Below are 12,662 nucleotides of genomic sequence, written 5' to 3'. Positions count from 1 at the left end.
CTATGGTCTCGAGGCTGCTTGTGTAAAGAAAACTTCTCTTGGTTCCTCGCGAAAATCAGTACAAATCTACTTTCTGATGATTAAAAATGAACCCACTTCCAACTATAAAAAAAAAAAAGGCACGAAGGAAAGAAGAACCTGGGAAACAAAATGAGCAATAGGTTCTTTACAACTTCAGCTTATGGATAGAGGAAAATCATGATCAAATCCTATGTTTTGATCCTTAAAACTTACGAAAATAGATGAGGAAAAAATTGTAAAATCTGCCTAAACGAGAGACGTGTTTAGGTGCATAATGTGCTGTGACTGTGTGTGAGGTCGCGACTTATGGAATTTACTATTGCATAGTAAAATTTACGATGGGTTTAAAGTTACTTTTTTTTTTTTTGAAAAGTTACCAACATACATGTGAAAAAATTGGTTATTGATAGGTTAAAACATAATTTTTCAATGTGAAAATAGCTACTGACCATGTAGGGGAAACCCACTTGATACATTTACTTGGTTTCTTGATAATTTTTTAGGAGATAAGTGTACTAAAAGTTTAAAATATGTAGGAAGGTGCAATTAAATCTAATTTTTTTCAAAAAAATTCGATCAAGTCATAAATTTTGTCAATAACGTATTAAAGTACTATTGTGTTGAGTACATTTATTAATTCTATATATTTCGAGTGGCGAAAATATCCAACATGAATTTTGATTTTTTGGAATACATATGGTGCTACCATAACGCTATGGGAACCGCAACATAAAAAAAGAAGACTAACAATGACAACGAGTGCGCTTCCCTCGTTGATGAGGGCTTGTGATCCCTTTGCTTGCCCTAACGCAATGATAGCGCCATCGCTCGCCACCACAACGCCACAATCCACCGATTCTTACGTGGCGGTCGTGAGGGTTGACCGACCCTTTGCCTTATCTATCCTTTTTTTATCGATGTTATGCTTTCCCTGCAGATGTTGCCGTCACTTGTTATTAAGGGTGATCGGTTCCCGATCCGATTTTGATCCAATAAAATTGGTCACTAGTTCCTCGAAAACAGTTCTTGAAGACCACATCCTCATCCATTACGTCAAAGTTTGCGGTCAAGGGAGATGGGGCGGTAAGGCAACAGGTGAGTCAAGGCCTTTAGGATTTTACTAATGTTCTCTTTGCAAACTGCCACATGGAAAGAAAAGAAATAAATGTTCAAAAACCGTACTGTAAATAATAGGAGTGCACGTCTGAACTACATCATACAGGTTATTCAACAAGTGCACAAATATATTGCTTAGTACCATCAAAATATATATAATCGATCCAATTCGATCGATTTAGTTTGGTCTGGTTCCCTTTGAAATTGGGAACCAGACTCACATTCCTGGGAACCGGACCCAATTGGCCGGTTTGGTCCGATTTGGGTGGTTCATATTGCACATTCCTACTTGTTACCACATCAACTCCTATTTCGACACCACGTTCGATGTTCTGAAATCGAAGTAAGATACATAATTGGAGATTTTTTGTGTATCATCGACTACACTTAGGCAACAAATTTTAAATTGGTGTATTTTTATTAGGGCAAATTCCAAATAAGGGCTTGAAGTGCCATCATCTTCTCAAATAAGAGTCTAAAGTGGACCTTGTATCGAATAAGGGTCTGAAGTGGCTATAACAATTTTAAATAAAGGCATCACTTTGACCATTTTTGTCCAAAAACAATTTTAACATAAATTTTAGTTAATTAGACTAAAAATTTAAAAGTTTTTTAAAAAAAAAATACAAGGGGAGTGCCGGCCCTAGATTTGGGAGAGGGCTGCTTGACGTGTGCGAAGGCCAGTGGCCCTCCCGCAAACATGGGCGAGGACCGACGATGCTCGCCAGGTTTGGTAGAGGGTCGAGCGACTCTCTCCCAATTTTGGTGAGGGCTGGCGACGCTCGCCAGATCTAGGAGAGGGTCGAGCAACCCTCTCTCGGTTCTGGCGAGGGCCACCAAACCATTGCGTCTAGTCGACGAGGGTCGCCGGTGACCTCGCTAGGCATGGCCGCCACTTCACTAGTAATAGGGCAACGGCCACAGGCAGCCTCCTCCCCCCCCTCTTTTTTTAACTTTAGCATTTTTTTTGAGTTTTTTTTACTGAAAAAAAAAACACAAAAGGGAAAAAAGAAAGAAAAAAAAGGAAAAAAATTCAAAAATTAAAAGACGAAAATACTCTTTACTTTGGTGAGGTTAGACACATTTTTGAAACTGAGATAACCACTTCATGCCCTTATTTGACAAAAGGTCCATTTCAAGTTCTTATTTAAGGAAATAGATATGTTCATTAGAATTCCTAAAACTTGTCACGAAAGTGCAATTGAGTCCTAAAACTTGCAAAAATGAAATCAAGTCCTAAAACTCGTCAAATTTATTTAATTGAGTCATAAAGTTAACATCGTCAATTTGACTAACGAAAAATGCTGATGTGGCTTTTTTATTATTTTTTTATATCTTGTGTGACAATGGCGTGACTTATTATTATTATTATTATATTTGAGGGCGACCCCTTGCCCGATCTGGGTGAGGGTGGCGACCCCTCGCCCAAATTTGGGCAAGGGTTAGTGGGCCCTTACTTGCCGTTGGCAAGGGTTGCCGGCCCCTGGCTGGGGCTCAACGACCCCTACCTACCCATCCCCCCCACCCTCGCTGTCCGACGATGGTGGGGCTACGGCGGTGACGGCAAGGAGGGTAAGGCCTCCCTCCCCGCTTGTCTTCCTCCTCCACTTTTTAAAAAAAAACATTTACCTTATTTTTTAAATTAAATTAAATTAAAATTAGTATTAAAAATTAAATTTAGGCCAAAACGACGTCGTTTTAGTCTTATATTTCATACTTTTGCCACGTCATCGCCATTTAGGAGAGAAAATTATTAAAATAAGCCACATTAGTATTTTTCATTAGTAATTTTGACAATGTTAATTTTAAGTTTCATTTGAACCAATTTGATAAGTTTTAGGATTTTATTGCATTTTTTGTAAGTTTTAGGGCTCAATTGCACTTTCGTGATAAGTTTTAGGATTTCTAATGAATATATCCCTCGAGAAAATGAGAGTATTTCGAGTGCTTATTTGGAATTTTTTCTTTTTATTAATTTTCCTTTTCTCCCAAAAATAAATAATAACGTGAAAAGGAAAATTCAGGACCACGGGGAAGGAAGAAAGGAAGGAACGCGTCGCTTTTCTTCGGTGTACCTCTCCGGAGCTGAAACCAAACGGGCCTCCAAGTTAAGCCTCAAAACTCCCGTTCCGTCTGCGAGGGGGGGCCACGCGCCGGAGCTCCACCGTCGCTCACACCTCTTCACAATCCACCGCCGCCGCCGCCGCCGCCGCCACCACCACCGCCACTGAACCTCCTCATCGAATCGGAGATGAGCCTGTACGCAAGCGACTTCTCTCTGTTCGACTACGGCTTCTCCGATCCGGTCTTCGACTCCCTCTCTCACCGCTTCGATTCGCCTCCGACCTCGCCCACGCCCTCGACGTCGTCCGGCTCCGCGATTGCCCAGGCCAACGCCAACGCCTCCACCTCCAGTTCCGCCGCCGCCGCCGCCGACGACCCCCCGAACCATCGTCACGATGGCAAATCGCCGTTGCCTCTCGGGATGGACTGGAGCCCTCCTCCTCGCAATTGGGTATTTCTCTTTCGGTCCCTTCATTCGATCCGCGATCCCAATTTCATTGCTTTATCGCGATCCTCTTTTTTTTCCTGTAAAATCGGGAAACCCACGTTGCGTGGAAATGTAAAGAAGCTTAATTTCGTTTCGTGTGTTTTAATCATCTTATGGCGTGCATGGTCAACGAGCCTTACTAGGTCACGATTCCTTGGAAGGGATTAGGCTTGCTTAGTTGTATAGATTGGTTAATTGGATTGCATTAGTTAATTTTAGTGATCAATGAGGTAGTGATGGTTTTGCCTTCCTGATTTTGATCCTCCATAATCGAAGGCGTCTGCTGAGCGTGTTAAATGTGATGTCAATTCATAGTTTAGTGATACTTTTAGAACGCTTTTACATATTATGGTGCATGGAGTGATACAATGTGCATGTCTTTGAAATCTTGGATATGTTGATTGTTTCGTTCTAATTATCTAGTTGCCGAGTTTCTTTTTTAATTTCTTGTGGTGGCTATGTGTTTCCTACACGTCGAATTGTTTTATACGAGGGAGGCCTTAAGTGGAGTGCTTCTGTTATAACTTGGTTAGCGAGTGTAAACGTTTTCTTTCACATGATTTTTGTTGTAGTGATATTTATACTTGGTTGATATATCACCCTGCGCCAGATCACGAGCTAGAAGTTTTCATTTAGTGAATGTATATCTGAATGAAGACGTTCAAATGTTCCATCAAAGGAAATTCAAATTTCGTTTTGAGGCTCCACCATTAAAACACTATAGTTTCATATAAACACGAGATAGAGGTTTATGAAATGTAGAGAGATGAGAAAATAGTTGGGGGCAGAATAGTTTCCTATATGGCAATTGCATGTGGGAAACTCATCTATTTGTTTTAGTAATTTCTATAGCTCTGAGATTGATGAAGAGGACCCGGCTTTTCTTTTGTCTCAAACAGTATCAGTGATAAGAACAAGGGACTGGAAATGCATTAGATCTTGTCAAACCTTACAACTTTTGAATGAAGTATACCCTGTTGTTCTGGTTTCTGTTTTCTGTAGACTTGATCTGAGCAATTGGGGAAAATGTGGAACATTCCCTGTACTTGCTGCTTCTTAACTGCATGGGCTTACTGGTAAAAAAATGTATCTGGGGCATGGCTAAAGGTTATAGAGGTCCAATGCTTGAAAAATGTATCATGATACTGGGACGAGACATTCTATTTGAACACCTCTAAAACCCTGGATGACCATTGCAAGCGAAAAGAGGCATGTCAAGTTCGGTGTAATATAATATGAAGTTTTCATCCACTCCTTTTTCCCCTAAATTGGTGACTTCAGCGGAGTGTCTTTTGCTTCTCATCATTTGCTTTACACCTATTACTGGATAAGCCCAGAATTGCTCTAACATCACTGCTATGTCATCTAGGCTTTATCTACAAAAAAACAAAGTCATCTAGGCTTTGTGCAATAGCACTAACAATTTTTGAGGTCATTGATACTTTATATGGTTTTCTGCCTATCCTGTTGAAATTTCATAATTTCGAGTTTTGGTTCTTGTCTCTGATGGCAGGATGGGCAGAGTACTGTTTGGCCTCATGATCCACGCACAGGATGGAGCTACTGCGTCACAATCCCTTCTTGGATTCTCCTATCTGAATCTAGAGGTTCAGACCCCATAGTGGTACTTAATCTTTTCTTTTAGTCAACCAATGTAATATTTTTCATAATGCTACAATATGAGTACATAATATATCTGAGCATCAGAGGTAGAGCACCTGTTGGGAGATGAAATATTCTAGTATAGGCACTACAATTACATGCATTTTTACACACATAAGTATACTATATGCGATGTTTCAAATGCTGGACTCTAGATGTATCTCGTTTTGTGGAAAACAGTTGAGTGGCACATTCAAAGCATGTGCCACATGTTAATTACTTAATAGAGAGCATTTGTTTGGTGATAAATATACTTATTTTATTAGGGTTGATTCAAACTTAGTTCTCTCTTTTTAAATTGTTTAATAACCTCTTCTTAACTTTATGGTTATTTAATTTTGTGTACTTATCAGATAGGGTAATTGGTATTGCATTCGATATTGGTGGATTAAAATAAGTTGGAGTAGCTGATAGGAAGTTTCCCTTTGGGGAAATTATAAAACTCATCCTCGTACTCTTACGTGAAATTATTTTTGGTCCCTGTACTATATTTCTGACACATGTAGTCCCCCAACTTGTCTCCGGTGACAACTCAAGGACGAAATTCAACTTCTGTTTAAATGTGGACGGATTATGCCGAGTTAGCATTGGCATATCAACATTTGGCGCCTACATGTACTAGTTACTAAAGAAGTTACACTTTTGGTCCCGTACTTTTAAGAATGTTCCATTCTAGTCCTTGTACTTTATTTTAGTTATAAAGCTAGTTGTTGAATTATTTTTTCAATAAAAACTTAATTTCTTCATGACATTATTATCAGAAATCTTATGGAAATGTCAATTCTAAACAAACTATTAATTGGTGATTCGTACGTTTACAAGTGTGCATAATTTGATCGATAGCCCCATTACGATTAATTCCTTTGTATCCAATAATTTAATATCCACATTTTCAGTGTAGATCCATATAGAAGTATCTAGTACTATATTTATAAAATAAAAAAAAATGGTCATTTAAAAAATAATTTAATCACAGCTTTAACTTGCTATTTTATAGCTAACATTTTTTGGAAAGTTTATAAGAAACCTTCAAATTATAGTATCATTAGCAACTCCACATCATATTGATTGTAAAGACTTGCATACGATGTTATTTATCATTAAGACTTTCAATTAGATTGGGCAAACTTTTAAATGTAGGAGTTACCAATTAATACTTGGTTTTAATCCTACATTTCGATAAGATTTTGGATTAAGATGTGATGAAAGAAATTAAGTTTTTGTTGAAAATAATATGATGACTATTTTTGTAACTAAAACAAAGTATGAGGACTAGAATTGAACATTCCTAAAAGTACATGGACAAAATGTGTAATTCATTTAGAAACTTGTACATGTAGGCGCCACAACTTAGCTTATTCTGTCCACATTTTGATGGAAAATTGAATTTTGTCCTTAAATTTTGCGAAGATTATTTGGGCGACTAAATTTTAATGAAATAAGTATAACAGTCAAAACTGAATTAGGTAAATAGTACGGGGACGATTTTTGTAATTTCCGCTAAATCTTTATATGAACATCAACATGATTTTAGAATCTTCACTTTGGATACACGGCACAGCTAGTCCAATTTATGTTTCTTACATGAAACCAATGTTGCAGGTTTCGGATCCTAAGTTGGGTTGTTTTGAGATCTTCAAGGGATGATCATGGATTGTTCCTACATTTTAAAGATATTGAGGCAAAAGATGTGACTTTTAACAACCAATTAAAATAAAGTGCAATTTGAACTTTGTTTGCACTCCCATGCATATCGAGTTAAAGAAGAATGAGTAGAGCTTGGAACCTTCCTATAAAGGTCAAGTGCTTCATATCTTAGTCCATTGTCCATGTGATTCTTGCCAAAGCAGTTTATAAAGAGTGAGATATAAAAGGTGAGGAAACTATTGTACCGAGAAAGCAAACCCAAAGAGAGAAAGGAAAATGAAATAAAGATACAGTGTGGTATTGTGGAGTGCTCAAGCGCAGTGAAATGTCGGGCAGATTAAGCCGTGCTATGGTGATAGTATAGCAATGTCACATTATTTTGAACAAAGGAAAATGTTGGTTCCATCTTTAGCAGGGGCATGAAGAAATAAATAAGCAAAGAAAAGAAGAAGAATAAAGACCCAATGGAGAACAATATGTTGTGGCGATTAGTAAAGTGGACAGAGTGGTCTCTAGACCGACTGAAGAAGAGACGGATGGAATGGCATCTTTCTCTTCCCCAAAGCTCTGCCTCTACTTCATGTTTCTTTCTTCTTTCAGACTTAAGGAGTGTCAAAAAGAAGCTTTTAATTCAAATTACTATGCCCTAGTAGGGAAAGCATTTGGGTTTTCTATTAACTGCGATTGCCAAAGAGGACTAAGAGCCAGATTAGAACCATAGACTTTTCTATATATGTATAGTACCATTGCCACTTGTTTGTTAGACCATGGTCAATTTTTTTTTTACCGTGTGGTACGATAGTTCTTGCATTAATTTGTGGTCTTGAGTGTGTATATTATCGATGTTGATGGTGATGTCACTCTGTCACTTCGTACTTCATGCTGGTGATCTGTTATTTTCTTTTTCTTTGCTGTACATAGTGACAGGATTTGTATCCGGATAACTAGTTGTGTAGATATTTTTGTATTCTGGAAGATGAACATCCTCATAACATTATCTACTTACAGTGATTTGCCACCTTTACTTAAAGTATAGGTATCACAAAGTCATTTTCTGTTTTAACATTCATGTAGAACAGTTTTACAGGGTTCAAGTTGGGATACAATCACCAGAAGGGATCACAATAACACGAGGAATATTGCGAAGATTTCGTGATTTTTTGAAGCTTTCAAAGGAGGTGAGTTGTCTGTTTGTCTCATGATTGCAAAGTTACTCTAGATGTGCATTTATGAATATATGTAATTTTATGGATTACGCTCATAAGCTCCTAAATCCTCTTCAACAGTGAGATGGTTAATCATTAAATTAAATTATTCCAGTAACTGGATACCTTTCTCCATGTTTTTGCAGCTTAAAGAGGAATTTCCAGTGAAAATGCTGCCTCCAACTCCTCCAAAGAAAATTCTGAGATTGAAAAGCAGGATACTTTTGGAAGAGGTATGCTATCTCTCTCTCTCTTTCTCTCTCTCTCTCTCGTATTTGTCGTGCCCTAGCATTCATTATTTTAACAGCCCTTTATATTTACTATGCGGATTTCACAATCAAGTAGATACTTGTATTTTAGGCAGATTAGAAGTGTGTTTTTCACTGATCTTTTATATTTTATTTTGGTGTTTACTTCTGATATAATATGCTCAAACTTTACATTTTTCGCATTAGGGGCTTATTTCTTAATTATTCCAAGATCTACTGCTAAATAATTCTCTTTGTTCACTACTACTTTCTTTCATATAGATTCATTCTCATGAATGGTAATAGTAATGTGCTCAAACATTTAGTTCACTGCAGAGAAGGTGTTCTCTGGAGGATTGGATGGATAAACTCTTATCTGATATCGATATATCACGATCTGCTGTGGTAGCAAACTTTCTTGAGCTTGAAGCTGCTGCGAGGTCATGTAGGTGCTCGTTTGATGAATCCTCATCAGTTCATTATTTCTCTTCTTTTGAACCAAGATTGTCGCATGACATATATAAGGGCAATGTTTTCCTATATTTTGCAGATTTTGATGAGGTACATGCGCAGAGCTCAGATGCAAATTCGATTGCCACTGATGCAGTTCCACTCTTTACTCCACATCCTGTAGCTGATGTTTTCAATAGTGTTGTAAGTCCATCTGCATTGTCAGATCAGGGCAATGATTCATCCTATGAGATATCTGAACTTGGATCACCAAGACTTGGGCATAGTGATTCTGCTGATCTTGGCATTGACAACTCTGAACATGAGTTTACCTATGCGGAAGCAAATTTGAAGTATGGACTCTTTAATAGAAAGTTCATTTTGGACAATATAGAAAGATTTTCCTGGCTTAAAGTACGCAACAGAGGTGTTGACAGCATTTTGAGTGGCAGAGGATCCCCTTATGATAATGTTGCCATTGTCAAAGATCAGTATGACAAGGACTTTCCTTCTGAAACAGAAAGTCACATGGTTCATGCTCGAAGACTATCATCAGAAAGTGTTGGTAGCGACTTAAGCTCCAGAAAAGCGAGTGAAGTAGTTGCATTTAATCCCACTGCAAACAATACTATGTACAATCCCGAATTTCATGACATGCAAAATCCTGCCACCGCAAGGTTACAGTTTCCAAGGGACTTAGCTGTCGCTCTTCCATCAGAAGAGCGGCATAAGTTGAACAGAGTTCTTACAACTGTGCAACAAAGGTTATCAACGGCAAAAACAGACATGGAAGATCTCATCGCCAGATTGAATCAAGAGACTACTGTGAGACAATTCTTAACAACAAAGGTACGTTCTGGCCTCTGGAAAATTTGTTGAGTCTTGTATCTACTCATCATCTCCAATCAAGAGAAATGACTGCTGCCTCTCCAGCATTTTGTATTTTGAGATAAGAGTTGTGATTTGTGCCATCAAAATTTTAGCTTGTATGCAGTAAATTATTGGTTTTTCTTTCCTTAGCTGGTCACTCCGAACTTCGGCCTGTAGTTTGAATATATGCCAGTTGTCATATTGATAGTATCTGCTGCACTCTACTGAATGGATGAAAGGCGGTAGGGATCTATTTGATGAATACATCACATGTTTAGCCATTGAAAGCTTGCAGTATTCCAATCTGTTATATTTTATCTGTTGTTGAGCTTTTATATGGACACTCAATTTATTATGGATCATTCTGCTTGCGATATCCCCATCCTGAGACACCATTACATGATTAAGAGGCTGTTATTACCTAGTTGCGCGTTGTGTTTTCTGTCTGCTTCCATGTTCTTGTGTTCATTCATGTGTCATTGTTTTGGATGATGCAACTAAATATATGAAGATGGTGTCTTGAAGGTCAAAGATCTGGAAGTGGAACTTGAAACCACAAGATATAATTGCAAGGAAAACATGCAGCAAGCAACTTTAATTGAGAAAGAAAGGTTTACTCAAATGCAATGGGACATGGAGGAGCTCCGAAGCAAATGTTTGGAGGTGGAAATGAACTTGAAGGCTGAACAGGTTCCTATTACCATGTATTTTCTGACTTTTATTTTATTGCCTGTACTAACAAGCATTTTCAAATGTTGTAAATTTCTCAGGAAGAAAAGGCTCGTGTTGAATCAGAAAAACTATCGGTGATTCAAGAGAGAGACTTGTTGCTTAATGATTTGGATGTTGCTAGAGAACACCTCAGTAAACTGCATAAACATAATGAGGAGTTGGAAGCAAAATCAAAAGCTGATGTGAAGCTTCTTGTTAAAGAGGTTAAATCTCTTCGTAGCTCTCAGTCAGAATTAAAGCAGGAGCTTGGCCGCCTCATGAGAGAGAAAATAGAAGTTGAGGTAATCTGCCGTTTTTATGTAATAAGAATTTTTTTTCATAAATTGAGAATATCTTTACGTGCACAAACCAGTGTTGCACATCACAAGCAGTTCCTGTTCTATTTATTACATCCATGATTTATTATTTGAAGTCTGAAACACTGGCAATTTAGTTTAAGTCTGCTGCGGTAATCACCTTTAAGCCGAGTTTTTGGTGTCTCAAAGGCTGCTTTCTCTCTCTCTCTTTCTCTGAGACTTTACTCATTGTTGCATTTGTCTTGTTCAGCGAACTCTACAAAAAGAAAAACAGAGAGTGGAGTCTGCAAGTGCTGCAAATGCAAAGCTGCTGCATGAATGTGAAATTCTACGAAATCGGCTTCAAGAATGTAGCGTTAATTTTCTTAGTGAAGAAGAAGATAAGTTGATTGTGGATACCTCTTCACCATCTGATGCAATAGATCTACTGATAACCTCTGACAATCGAATTGGCCTTCTTCTTGCGGAGGTATCGTTTGCATTTCAGAACTTTAAGTACTTCTTTGCTTGTATTCTATTTCTAACTTAATTTTTGATATCTATGCAAATAGGCCTCAGCTCCTTTATAGACCTCTTCTTGTTGTAGATTCAAATATGCCATCCCTCATATAACCTCTTGTAATTCATCTTTCTGCAGTTCAATAAAAACCTGAACTTTATATAATGAATGGAGCGTTGTTCAACTTATGTTGTGAATTAAATCGGTGTTCTCTAATCATGAAGTCAAGGATGTCCAGTTCTTGAAGTTTTTCTGCATCATGTGGTCTTTACTGCATCACTTACCTGGCAGTTATTATGCTGACCTGTGTGCATTGTCAGGCCCAACTCCTCGCTCAAGATGTAGAAAATGCTGTTGTAAAAGTGGATGAGATCCGGAATGCTAATGATGGCAATGGGAGGACCAGTGATGATGAATTGAGGAAGATGCTGACGGACATGTTCATCGACAATGCGACATTGAGGAAACAAGCGAATTCAGTAATCCGTTGTGCTTTGAATATGTATGTCCAAGCCGAAGAAAAGGATGAAGATGATGAAGAAGTCCCTTTGCGAAAAACAGTTTTAAGCAAGTTTTTATAGAGATGATGTGAATTATGGCGACTGTCAATGGTGGGTCTTTTGTCCTAGTGGAACTAGCAGCAGCTGCTTGTACATTTGTGCTGGCAATAAATGAGATTGCCTCTGCTGCAGGGTGGTCCCCTTTCTCGCGTAAGGTGACCATAATTCACACTGTATCTTTTCTCTTACAAAATTTATTCTTTGATTGACATTTCCTCCAGAATTAGAACAGTTTGCTCATACCAACGCTCCACATTTCAAGAAGTGGTAGTTTTGGATGTACATACTTCTAAGAGTGTATATGGTACACAGGAAATGAACTTTTGTTAATTGATTTTTACTTTATAATTTCCTTTAGGTATAGTAATCCTTCTGTTGCGTAATTATAGAACCTTAAGACTTTTTTTTTTTGGCTGGAATGAAGAACCTTAGATTGACATTATTCAGAATCTAGGATTTTTTTTTTGTATAATCATCTTCCTTCTGTTGTATCTGCTGGAATGAAGAACCTTAGGTTTACATCACTAAGAATCCAGCATATGTACCCTGGTTCTTTTTAGGTCTTTGAATTCCGCTGTTTGGGTTGTGAGGTTGCAGATTCAAAAGGGCAATTGAAAACAAGAGCTAACCACAAATTATTGTTTATGAGAATTCTCTTTAAGCTCTATATGCTCAATGTTTTTTCCTAATCGTCCTTTTTTGGGACTCTTTTGTCCTGAGTTTCGATCTCTTGATTACATCTCTCAGTGGATCAGCCCAAAGCTTATACACGACTTGAGCAGTAGAAGTCTTTAGAAGATGCTAG

At 37.9% G+C, this 12,662-nt stretch overlaps 1 protein-coding gene across 1 annotated transcript; it reads left to right on the top strand.

Annotated features, from left to right (window-relative positions):
* The first annotated feature begins 3,172 nt into the window (after positions 1–3,172).
* LOC115678373 (PX domain-containing protein EREX) lies at positions 3,173–12,205 on the top strand. Its single transcript, XM_030601747.2, has 10 exons — positions 3,173–3,652; positions 5,202–5,312; positions 8,077–8,175; positions 8,349–8,435; positions 8,787–8,895; positions 9,001–9,749; positions 10,296–10,460; positions 10,541–10,783; positions 11,049–11,267; positions 11,618–12,205. The coding sequence occupies exons 1-10, from the start codon at positions 3,389–3,391 to the stop codon at positions 11,876–11,878; spliced, it is 2,307 nt and encodes a 768-aa protein (XP_030457607.1). The 5' UTR covers positions 3,173–3,388; the 3' UTR covers positions 11,879–12,205.
* The last annotated feature ends 457 nt before the right edge of the window (positions 12,206–12,662 follow it).

The sequence above is a fragment of the Syzygium oleosum genome, unplaced genomic scaffold (assembly GCF_021117445.2).
Source record: "Syzygium oleosum isolate NSW1041296 unplaced genomic scaffold, Sole_v2.1 Sole_v2.05, whole genome shotgun sequence".
Classification (NCBI taxonomy): Eukaryota; Viridiplantae; Streptophyta; class Magnoliopsida; order Myrtales; family Myrtaceae; genus Syzygium; species Syzygium oleosum.
This window is presented reverse-complemented; position numbering and strand designations above follow the sequence as displayed.

Bases quoted from the DNA above. Each gene is read 5' to 3' on its own strand.
- LOC115678373 (XM_030601747.2), top strand. From the start codon at position 3,389: ATGAGCCTGTACGCAAGCGACTTCTCTCTGTTCGACTACGGCTTCTCC. The intron at 9,750-10,295 runs GTACGTTCTGGC...GGTGTCTTGAAG, and splicing joins GACAATTCTTAACAACAAAG to GTCAAAGATCTGGAAGTGGA. The intron at 10,461-10,540 runs GTTCCTATTACC...TAAATTTCTCAG, and splicing joins TGAACTTGAAGGCTGAACAG to GAAGAAAAGGCTCGTGTTGA.